General features: G+C 43.2%; 1 protein-coding gene and 1 long non-coding RNA gene across 3 annotated transcripts in view; one reads left to right on the top strand and one right to left on the bottom strand.

Moving 5' to 3' along the window:
* Positions 1 to 56: 56 nt before the first annotated feature.
* NCSTN (nicastrin) lies at positions 57 to 12,464 on the top strand. Of its 2 annotated transcripts, none has more exons than XM_072114851.1 (17): positions 57 to 203; positions 1,474 to 1,578; positions 2,131 to 2,254; positions 2,337 to 2,455; positions 7,062 to 7,207; positions 7,286 to 7,436; positions 7,527 to 7,636; positions 7,713 to 7,865; positions 8,077 to 8,181; positions 8,842 to 8,919; positions 9,006 to 9,175; positions 9,259 to 9,361; positions 9,981 to 10,073; positions 10,323 to 10,410; positions 11,608 to 11,780; positions 11,863 to 12,075; positions 12,159 to 12,464. In XM_072114851.1, exons 1-17 carry the CDS (start codon positions 122 to 124, stop codon positions 12,282 to 12,284), a joined length of 2,139 nt encoding a protein of 712 aa, XP_071970952.1. In that variant the 5' UTR covers positions 57 to 121; the 3' UTR covers positions 12,285 to 12,464. The 2 variants fall into 2 exon arrangements, with proteins under 2 accessions (XP_071970952.1, XP_071970953.1); XM_072114852.1 differs by having other exon boundaries at positions 7,530 to 7,636.
* LOC140069315 (uncharacterized) overlaps positions 6,983 to 12,687 on the bottom strand; it is a 98,862-nt gene continuing 93,157 nt past the window's right edge. The window contains exon 3 of the long non-coding RNA XR_011848776.1: positions 6,983 to 7,171. This is a non-coding gene — a long non-coding RNA (uncharacterized lncRNA). The remainder of the gene's footprint in view (positions 7,172 to 12,687) is intronic.

Below are 12,687 nucleotides of genomic sequence, written 5' to 3' on the forward strand. Positions count from 1 at the left end.
CCTGTCACAGAGTAAGGGCGGAAGTGACATCACAGACGGGCGGAAGTGCTCGGCGCTGTCATTATGGCCGCTCCTCTGGACTTCCGATTAGGAAGAGTAAGGCGGAAGCAGCTAGTGGACGATGAACATGGCGGCTGCTGGAGAGAAAGGGGGATCCAGGCCGGGATGGAGGAGTCTGGGCCTGTGCCTGGTTCTGCTGGCAGGTGAGAGGAGACCTGTGGGGGGCGCTGTGCTCCCAGCCTGGGGGAGCACTGAGTGCATGTGATGTTCTCATGTGATGCTCCTCATAGACATCACATAAACACTGAATATTTGGTGACAATGGCGCCTCCTAGTGGAGGGAGATACCAGGACAATATTACCAGTTAAAGGGAACCTGTCACCAGGGACCTCATTTTCACTACAGACAGGTTACAGAAGCTTCTCACACCTGCAGTGCACATCTGCCTCTCATTTGTATTACAATATAATTGTGTGTTATAACTTACCTTGCTCCCTGACAGAATCCTCTGTGTAGCCCCAGGGGTTGGGCTTTGGTTTGGATGCATTTAAAAAACAAACAAACATGTGACTTGTCTGTGCTACTCACTCCTCAGCTCCTGTACAGCTCATCCTCTCCCTCTGATGTCCGATGTGAGCTCTATGAAGGAGCAGGAGGGAGGAGCTGTACAGGAGCAGAAAAGTGGGGGCTGAGAGCTGAGCAGTCTGCAGCACAGACAAGTCACATGTTTGTTTTTTTAAATGCATCCAAACCAAAGCCCAACCCCTGGGACTACACAGAGGATTCTGCAGGTAAGTTATAACACACAATAATATTGTAATGCAAATGCTTAGCGAAGGCAGAATTGTAATGCAGGTGTGATGGGCTTCTACAAACTGTCTGTAGTGAAAATAAGGTCCCTGGTGACAGGTTCCCTTTAATCCTCTAAGTTTCTTGATTAAAGGGTAAAACATGAGTGAGCTGTAGGTGAGATGTGGTGTGGCCTCCTTCTCTCTATAGTTGTATCTGTATTGATGCTGCGGTGGCTATGACCAGTTATCTGTGGGTGTGAGAGTATACATACAGGGAGATCAGACCCCCCCCCCCTTGGTTAAGGAGATGGGGGTAGAGACAGAAACACAGGTGACACGTGTTGCTTAGTGCTCCATCTCATCCACTTCCCCCCGAGCATTCAAATCATCTTTATCATTTACAGTGAGATCCTGGGACCGCCCCTCACGATCTAAGACACATGACATAGGACATGAGAAGACATGATGCCATGTATGTCCTTTACATAAAGCTAGAAAGTCTAGTGAGGGGGAAGTGTCCTGCAGAGTCCAGCTACAGCTGTCATTCAGAGCTGTACAATGTCTATTCTTGGCAGAGGTCAAATACACTCATTACAATTATTAACTAATTAGCCTCCACAGTATGGTCGTCTGCTCTTTCCTCCTGTTACTATAATGTCTTCTCTTGTGTCTCCCCTGCAGCTCTGTGCCGGGGCAGCTCGGTCGAGAGGAAGATCTACGTCAAGTTAAACAGCACAGCCCCCTGCGTGCGTCTCCTCAACGCCACCCACCAGATCGGCTGCCAGTGTAAGTACCCTGCTGGATGAGGTATCAACCCAGCTTTACCCAGACCCTGAGCAGCCACATTGTCCTCCCCTGCATCTGTATACGGACCTTAGTGCCATCTTATTCTGGCTTCTGTGACTGTCTGACCCCTCACTGATCCAAAGTTTATTCTGGGACAACGCCTTTAATTGTACCATTCAGAGTCTAGTGAAAGCTGAGTGACTCCCCTGTATACACCACATGTGTAAAGTGAATATGGCTTCAAGCCTCCCGTAACTTCCCGTACAATCAGTAGGGGGGGTCACATACATTACACTAAAGCGCATCTACCACCAGGATGAAGGACTGTATGCAAATGAACCTGAGGGGCTCCAGGTTCATTTGCATACAGTCCTTCATCCTGGTGGCAGATGCCCTTTAAGACCAGAACAAATACAAAACTACAGCGACCAGGAAACAACCGGAAAATGTCTTGAAAAGAAAGCAAATAAAGGAATTAATAATCATAAGAAGAAGAACTGACCTGCTGTCACCTCTTATAATATTAATAATAATCCCATTATTACTCTTCAGCCTCTAGAAATGGTGACACCGGCGTCATTCATGTGGTGGAGAAGGAAGACGACTTATCCTGGGTACTAGAGAGCGGCCCCGACCCTCCATACATGGTGCTGCTAGAGGGTCACCTGTTCACCAGGTACAACGTGACTGATAGATGTTTCCATGTGTTTTATGATAATAATTATACAGATCATTAATTAATGCTTCATCTTCATCAGAGACACCATGCTGAAATTTAAGGAGAGCACTAGGATATCTGGGATAGCAGTGATGTACGCCAAACCCCCTCCACCCGAAGGCTTCTCCCCGGACCTTCCATGTCCTAATGATGGATTTGGTGAGTTTTGTCTTTAAATAACATGTGTGCTGCCTCCTATGTACAAGACTATAACTACTATAATACCGCCCCCTATGTACAGGAATATAACTACTATAATACTGCCCCCTATGTACAAGAATATAACTACTATAATACTGCCCTCTATGTACAGGAATATAACTACTATAATACTGCCCCCTATGTACAGGAATATAACTACTATAATACTGCCCCCTATGTACAGGAATATAACTACTATAATACTGCCCCCTATGTACAAGAATATAACTACTATAATACTGCCCCCTATGTACAAGAATATAACTACTATAATACTGCCCCCTATGTACAGGAATATAACTACTATAATACTGCCCCCTATGTACAGGAATATAACTACTATAATACTGCCCCCTATGTACAAGAATATAACTACTATAATACTGCCCTCTATGTACAGGAATATAACTACTATAATACTGCCCCCTATGTACAGGAATATAACTACTATAATACTGCCCCCTATGTACAGGAATATAACTACTATAATACTGCCCCCTATGTACAAGAATATAACTACTATAATACTGCCCCCTATGTACAAGAATATAACTACTATAATACTGCCCCCTATGTACAGGAATATAACTACTATAATACTGCCCCCTATGTACAGGAATATAACTACTATAATACTGCCCCCTATGTACAAGAATATAACTACTATAATACTGTCCCCTATGTACAAGAATATAACTACTATAATACTGCCCCCTATGTACAAGAATATAACTACTATAATGCTGCCCCCTATGTACAAGAATATAACTACTATAATACTGCCCCCTATGTACAAGAATATAACTACTATAATACTGCCCCTATGTACAAGAATATAACTACTATAATACTGCCCCCTATGTACAAGAATATAACTACTATAATACTGCCCCCTATGTACAGGAATATAACTACTATAATACTGCTCCTATGTACAAGAATATAACTACTATAATACTGCCCCCTATGTACAGGAATATAACTACTATAATACTGCCCCCTATGTACAAGATTATAACTACTATAATACTGCCCCTATGTACAGGAATATAACTACTATAATACTGCCCCCTATGTACAAGATTATAACTACTATAATACTGCCCCTATGTACAGGAATATAACTACTATAATACTGCCCCCTATGTACAAGAATATAACTACTATAATACTGCCTCCTATGTACAAGAATATAACTACTATAATACTGCCCCCTATGTACAGGAATATAACTACTATAATACTGCCCCCTATGTACAAGAATATAACTACTATAATACTGCCTCCTATGTACAGGAATATAACTACTATAATACTGCCCCCTATGTACAGGAATATAACTACTATAATACTGCTCCCTATGTACAGGAATATAACTACTATAATACTGCCCCCTATGTACAGGAATATAACTACTATAATACTGCCCCCTATGTACAAGAATATAACTACTATAATACTGCCCCCTATGTACAGGAATATACCTACTATAATACTGCCCCCTATGTACAGGAATATAACTACTATAATACTGCCCCCTATGTACAAGAATATAAGTACTATAATACTGCCCCCTATGTACAAGAATATAACTACTATAATACTGCCCCCTATGTACAAGAATATAACTACTATAATACTGCCCCCTATGTACAGGAATATAACTACTATAATACTGCCCCCCTATGTACAGGAATATAACTACTATAATACTGCCCCCTATGTACAGGAATATAACTACTATAATACTGCCCCCTATGTACAAGAATATAACTACTATAATACTGCCCCCTATGTACAGGAATATAACTACTATAATACTGCCCCCCTATGTACAGGAATATAACTACTATAATACTGCCCCCCTATGTACAGGAATATAACTACTATAATACTGCCCCCTATGTACAGGAATATAACTACTATAATACTGCCCCCTATGTACAAGAATATAACTACTATAATACTGCCCCCTATGTACAAGAATATAACTACTATAATACTGCCCCCTATGTACAAGAATATAACTACTATAATACTGCCCCCTATGTACAAGAATATAACTACTATAATACTGCTCCCTATGTACAAGAATATAACTACTATAATACTGCCCCCTACGTACAAGAATGTAACTACTAGAATACTGCCCCCTATGTACAAGAATGTAACTACTAGAATACTGCCCCCTACGTACAAGAATATAACTACTATAATACTGCCCCCTATGTACAAGAATATAACTACTATAATACTGCCCCCTATGTACAAGAATATAACTACTATAATACTGCCCCCTATGTACAAGAATATAACTACTATAATACTGCCCCCTATGTACAAGAATATAACTACTATAATACTGCCCCCTATGTACAAGAATATAACTACTATAATACTGCCCCCTATGTACAAGAATATAACTACTATAATACTGCCCCTATGTACAAGAATATAACTACTATAATACTGCCCCCTATGTACAGGAATATAACTACTATAATACTGCCCCCTATGTACAGGAATATAACTACTATAATACTGCCCCTATGTACAAGAATATAACTACTATAATACTGCCCCTATGTACAAGAATATAACTACTATAATACTGCCCCTATGTACAAGAATATAACTACTATAATACTGCCCCCTATGTACAAGAATATAACTACTATAATACTGCTCCCTATGTACAAGAATATAACTACTATAATACTGCCCCCTATGTACAAGAATATAACTACTATAATACTGCCCCCTATGTACAAGAATATAACTACTATAATACTGCCCCCTATGTACAAGAATATAACTACTATAATACTGCCCCCTATGTACAAGAATATAACTACTATAATACTGCTCCCTACGTACAAGAATATAACTACTAGAATACTGCCCCCTACGTACAAGAATGTAACTACTAGAATACTGCCCCCTACGTACAAGAATGTAACTACTAGAATACTGCCCCCTATGTACAAGAATATAACTACTATAATACTGCCCCCTATGTACAAGAATATAACTACTATAATACTGCCCCCTATGTACAAGAATATAACTACTATAATACTGCCCCCTATGTACAAGAATATAACTACTATAATACTGCCCCCTATGTACAAGAATATAACTACTATAATACTGCCCCCTATGTACAAGAATATAACTACTATAATACTGCCCCTATGTACAAGAATATAACTACTATAATACTGCCCCCTATGTACAGGAATATAACTACTATAATACTGCCCCCTATGTACAGGAATATAACTACTATAATACTGCCCCTATGTACAAGAATATAACTACTATAATACTGCCCCTATGTACAAGAATATAACTACTATAATACTGCCCCCTATGTACAAGAATATAACTACTATAATACTGCTCCCTATGTACAAGAATATAACTACTATAATACTGCCCCCTATGTACAAGAATATAACTACTATAATACTGCCCCCTATGTACAAGAATATAACTACTATAATACTGCCCCCTATGTACAAGAATATAACTACTATAATACTGTTCCCTATGTACAGGAATATAACTACTATAATACTGCCCCCTATGTACAGGAATATAACTACTATAATACTGCCCCCTATGTACAGGAATATAACTACTATAATACTGCCCCCTATGTACAGGAATATAACTACTATAATACTGCCCCCTATGTACAGGAATATAACTACTATAATACTGCCCCCTATGTACAGGAATATAACTACTATAATACTGCCCCTATGTACAAGAATATAACTACTATAATACTGCCTCCTATGTACAGGAATATAACTACTATAATACTGCCCCCTATGTACAAGAATATAACTACTATAATACTGCCCCCTATGTACAAGAATATAACTACTATAATACTGCCCCCTATGTACAGGAATATAACTACTATAATACTGCCCCCTATGTACAGGAATATAAGTACTATAATACTGCCCCCTATGTACAAGAATATAACTACTATAATACTGCCCCCTATGTACAAGAATATAACTACTATAATACTGCCCCCTATGTACAGGAATATAACTACTATAATACTGCCCCCCTATGTACAGGAATATAACTACTATAATACTGCCCCCTATGTACAAGAATATAACTACTATAATACTGCCCCCTATGTACAAGAATATAACTACTATAATACTGCCCCCTATGTACAAGAATATAACTACTATAATACTGCCCCCTATGTACAAGAATATAACTACTATAATACTGCCCCTATGTACAGGAATATAACTACTATAATACTGGCCCTATGTACAAGAATATAACTACTATAATACTGCCCCCTATGTACAAGAATATAACTACTATAATACTGCCCCCTATGTACAAGAATATTACTACTATAATACTGCCCCCTATGTACAAGAATATAACTACTATAATACTGCCACCTATGTACAAGAATATTACTACTATAATACTGCCCCCTATGTACAAGAATATAACTACTATAATACTGCCCCCTATGTACAAGAATATAACTACTATAATACTGCCATATATGCAGGACTGTACACGGATCAGCGTGGGGCTCAGTACTCGCACTGTAATAAGACGCTGTGGAATCCTCTGGGTAGCGGGATGTCTTATGAAGATTTCCAGTTTCCCGTCTTCCTCCTACAGGATGAGAATGAGACGGAGGTTATTAAGCAGGTATTATATATAATATATGTGTGTGTGTGTGCATGTCTTCCTCCTCCCCTTCTTGCTGACGGTTTCCCCTCTCTGCAGTGTTACAGAGATCACAATGTCCCTGGTAACGGCTCCGCCCCCCAGTACCCGCTGTGCGCCATGCAGCTGGTGTCTGCCATGCACGCGGTCACCAGCACCGTCACCTGCATGAGGCGCAACTCCATCCAGATGTCCTTCAGTATAAACCCTGGTGAGTGTGTGGCTCAGTTGTTTAAACCCCTCCCACATGTCAGATTATTGTAAGCTCCTCCCATGTAGTGACGCCCTCCCTGTCCTTTAGAAGCTGTGTGCGATTCTCTCGCTGGTTACAACGTCTGGAGCACCGTGAGACCCGTCAACAGCTCCGGGTTCCTGGCGCCCGAGGAGCAGGTGGTGGTGTCGGCTGCGAGGGTAAGTGATGCCCCTCCCCCGCTCTTGTGTAGTCAGATGTAGTCAGATTGTGTGACTCCTCCCCTTCTCTCCCCAGCTGGACGGCCGCTCCTTCTTCTGGAACCTGGCGCCGGCGGCTGAGAGCACCGTGTCCAGTCTGGTGACGCAGCTGGCAGCGGCGGAGGCCATTCACAAGGCGCCGGACTCCCAGGACCTACCCAGGAATATCATGTTTACCTTCTTCCAGGGGGTAAGAGTCTCTTCTCTGGCCAATCAGAGAGCTAGAACTGGTGCTACTGACTACTACAACACCTATCATGCCCTGCTTTATTGTTTCACTCTTTGACATTGTATTGTGTTGTGTATTCTCCATGCGGGATGTCTGGGCATGCTGGGAGTTGTAGTTCTGCAGTGCAGATTTGTCCTCCTTGGTGACCTTCTCTTTGTGTCTCCCCCTCCAGGAAGTGTTTGATTACATCGGCAGTTCCCGGATGGTCTACGACATGGAGAAGGGGAGGTTTCCCGTCCGGCTGCAGAACATTCACACCTTTGTGGAGCTGAGTCAGGTGATTACACAATGTATGGCGCCTGTCCCCTGCGCTTTACACTGCAGCTCCGCTCTATCACCACTTATAGAAATGGGGCGGCAAGTATCCTGCAATATGCACAAACCACCGCTAAGTCCAGAAGGGGTTTGTGCCTTCTCTAAGCGCACCATGGGGTGTCCTCACACTGCTGTGCTCGGAGCTCCCTGCATTGAGCTACTTACCAACTCTGCTCTAAATGACTTCTGTAGTCATCACAACGTTACAGATATTACTCGGGGGAAGTGGAGTGCAGGGAGATGAGAATAAGAGCACAGCAGTGTGAGGATACACCCTGAAGTGCCATAGTGGAGCTACAATCCTGGGATAGAAATGTAGATTTTTAGCTTTTACACATGCACGGTGGGGGGAGCCCTCACACTGCTGCGCACCTGGCTCTCTGCATTGAACTGCTCCGCACGGATGCTTGGTACAGTCTTTACTCTTGAGCAGTGCACAGAACTAAGAGCACAGCAGTGTGAGGACATGCCACAATCCTGGAATATAAATCCATATATCACAGTCCTGCTGCTACTAACGTACACATAGGTGTGATGACACATCTCACCAGGGACCATACATAAACATTGCTAATGGATCCCTTTTTAATCTTGTATTGCATTCCTGTGTTGTGTCCACCAGGTGGCGCTGAGGGAGGACTCCTCCCTGTGGATCCACACTGATCCCATCTCTCGGAGCAATGACTCTGTGAATGTGGAGGTAGGTGACCTTGTAGTAGTTTTGTTCCCTCTAGATGCAGGGGAAGTGGATCAGCCCTCTAATGTAATGCCCTACATCGCCTCTAGGTGGAGCAGCTGATTGATGTGCTGAAAAATTCTAGCAAAGACACTAATGTCACACTGCAAGAAGTCGACCAATCCCAGGCCCTCCCTCCTGCCTCCTTCCAGAGGTTCCTGAGGGCCCGGAATATCCCGGGGATAGTGCTGACCGACCACAATGCAACGTACCGGAACAAGTAAGATGATCACTACCTCCACATCCTCCTTGTTATGACCACTAGGGGGCACCCTGTGACGCGGTACTCTCCTCCTCCTGCAGGTACTACAACAGCATGTACGACACCTCCGCCAGCATCAACATGAACTATCCCAGCGGACTCTCCAAGGAGGAGGCTCTAAACTACGTCACCGAAGCCGCTCAGGTGACCCCCGGGGGTGACTTAAAGGGGTTGTGTGGTTAACCAGGGAAAAACCTCTTTAAGGAATTTAGTAGTCATGACCTTTAAAGGGCATCTACCACCAGAATTTAAGATTTTATGCAAATGAATCTGAGGGGCTCCAGGCTCCATAGGTGTTAGTGGAGCCTGGAGCCCATCAGGCTCATTTGCATACAATCTTTAATTTTGGTGGTAGATGCCCAATAATTTGCCTGCTCTCCGGCCACCTCCTCTCATCCAGTGATTGCTCTGGAGCGCCCCCTTACTCTGATCAGTAATGATTGCAGTGCCTCACGGGTTAAAGTAATTTTTCGACTAAATTTTACAAAAGAAATGATTGATTACTGATCAGACATTATCATCAGATCCCAATCTGCCTGCACCCCCCCCCCTCTCTCTGCATCGTGGTATCTTCCAGTACCCAGGAAGCGCCTGGACTGGCTAATGATTGGCACTTCCTGTGTGTCTAGCGGAGAAGCCACACCCCCTTATCCTGATTGGCTGCGCTCCTCTATGACGTCACTCATCCTTGCTTGGTGTTTGGACCCCCTTAAGAAGCGAGAGGAGGTCCGACATACAGTCTAATGTCTTCTCCTCTCCCCAGTCTCTCACAGATGTGGCCACGCTGCTCGCCAGGACCCTGTACCAGCAGGCCGGCGGTAAGGACCCCGCCCAGATCAAGGTCGACGAGAAATCGGTAAGAAACTCCTCCTCCAAACACAAGTTCTGAATCTTAACAGCTTTACAGTTCTGCTCCAGTTAGGTCTAAAGCTGCGTAAAAAATCCTGCAGTTACACAGTCACGGCCGAGCTACCGGGTCACATGCCTGGTTTTGGACGTGGCCTTCAGAATTTTTTTTTTTTTCATGCAGCTTTGGATGTGACTGGAGAAGGTGATTTTGAATTCAAGCAAAAACCGCTCACATTGTGTAATATTTGTTGCTTAGGTGACTCGGATGTTGTACGGGTTCCTGGTGATGTCTAACAACAGCTGGTTCCAGTCCATCATTAGGTCCGACTGGAAAGGGCATCTAGGTAAGTCTGGTCCTGCTGCAGAACCACAACTCCCAGCATTCCCCGGACATGTTGGATGCTGTGACTTTGTATCAGATGAAAACCCGGCTGTCCCATCTCTCCTGTCTCTGGAACCGCGTCCACATCTGCTCTCACTGGAGCCGTGATAATCGCCCCGGTCTTTTGTTGTGTAGCACCTAGAAACGTGCAGCTGGTGTCATATAAAAGTTACATTTCCAATCGTGTGGTTCTGTGAGCTACAGAACTGGACATACAGGCAGGAACTGGATCTCTATCTGCATCTTGCATTACCAGCCGTGTCTGCAGCTGCCGGTATCACTGGTTCTGTAGCTCACAAGCCACAAATCTGATGTCATCTGAAAGATGAGAATTGTATCTTTAATATGACACACAACTCATTTTTCTAGGTGCTATAGAACACACTATAGGGACTTCTGAAGTGGCATCACCCCTACAAATGACTCCTCTCATGTGGAAACGATTGAGAAGAGTCATATTTGCCTGACTTCGAAGGAGATTTTTTTTTTTAATAGGTAAACTAAGAAGATTACACACAAGAGGGGATTCTAAAAAGGATATTTCATCCCTCACCTGGGGGGGTGCTTATAGTTTAGTGGGGCAGAATCTGAAGGCTGGTTCCCTTCAAGGGGTTTTAATTTGTTTTGTTTTGTAGATGTGACACTAAAATGTCAAAAAAAAATTGATTACAAAATTATAAAAAAAAAAATTGAAAGGTTTAAAAGTGCACAAAACGGTGCAAATGAAAATTAGGAAATGCCCCAAAAAATTCAAAGGTAACAAAAATTACAAAAAAAAAAAACCTGTGCAAATAAATGGTTAGAAATTGGCGTTAAAATTAAATGGATAAAATAAAAACTTTTTTCTAGTTTGCTAAATTACATAAAATGCACAAAGAAACTGTCAAAATGAACAAAAGTTATAAAAAAAAAAAATTGTAAATATAATTTTATTTTTACAATTTTTATTTAAAAAAATGTCAACTGGATGTATGAACCAAATGTCCAAAAATTGGCATGTAAATGTAAAATAATTTTGTAACTTCATTTAAAGTGAGTGCCCCCCCCCCCTCCAAGTTTTTTTTATTTTTTTTAACAAAATATGATTCAAAAATTAAGTAATTTTGAAGTATGAAATTTTGTGACTATGGGGTAATTAATGGTTTTGTTTGGTTTGTAGAGGACAAGCCCCCCCAGTATTATGTGACAGCCACCTCCCTGGGGAGCAAGCCCACCCCTAACCCCCCCACCAGCTTCCTCATCTCCGTCCTCGCCAACCTCACCGGGCAGGTGGTGAATTACACCAAGGAGGAATGTCAGAGCCCGGACAAAGCGACGGATCCTCAGAGAGAGGTAAGTGGTCTCCCAGGATGCCTTGCTGCTTCCTCACCTCTGTTGTGACTTCCATTGATCTTTGTCGTCTTTCCATTTCTAGCTTTATGAATACATTTGGGTGCAGGGCCCGTTAGACAACAATACGACCACCCGCTCCCCGTATTGTGTACGCAGCACCCTGCGCAGTCACCTGGCCGAGTCTCCCGCCTTCGAGTTGAACGAGTGGGATTCCACCGAATATTCCACCTGGACGGAGAGTCGCTGGAAGGAGATCCGAGGCCGCATATTCCTGGTGCCCAGTCACCAGCTGGAGGTAAGTGTCCCCTGCAGTCACCTGCTCTAGTACAGACGCCATCGCCTTCCTCACGTGTCGTCCTCTCTCGCCCCCCCCTGCAGGTGATAACGCTGGTGGTGGGCGTCATCGTCCTCCTCTTATCCTTCGGAGCCACTTACTTTATCAACTCCAAGGCGCACATACTGTTCACGAGCGGCGCACAAGAAGACGCCTCAGGGACTTACTAGAGACTGTAGCGCCCCCTGCTGGACGGAGGACTGTGATATCTACTGCTTGCACTGGTTGGGTGCGATGCCCAGGCTGCTTTCATTATGGATCCACACTGGAAGGGACTACGATGGTTCATTTTTTTTTTTTTTTGTTCCTATTATAATTTAAGCAGCGTCCGTGACCGAGATAAAAACTCCCCCCCCCCCCCCCCCCCCAAAAAAAAATAAATCAATAGGAAAGATAACGTGCAAGAAGATGACGCTGAGCTCCCGATCCAGGACCAAACACATCCTCTGTCGATGTCTGCTTTACTATGCAGCTTACAAAGGGTTAATTCATTTCCAAAGTGGAGCCCAGCCTATAACATAGGAGGAGGCGCTCCTGGTAGCTCCTAAATCCTGTCCCAGCCTATAGGAGGCC

The sequence above is a fragment of the Engystomops pustulosus genome, chromosome 7 (genome assembly GCF_040894005.1).
Source record: "Engystomops pustulosus chromosome 7, aEngPut4.maternal, whole genome shotgun sequence".
Taxonomy (NCBI): Eukaryota; Metazoa; Chordata; class Amphibia; order Anura; family Leptodactylidae; genus Engystomops; species Engystomops pustulosus.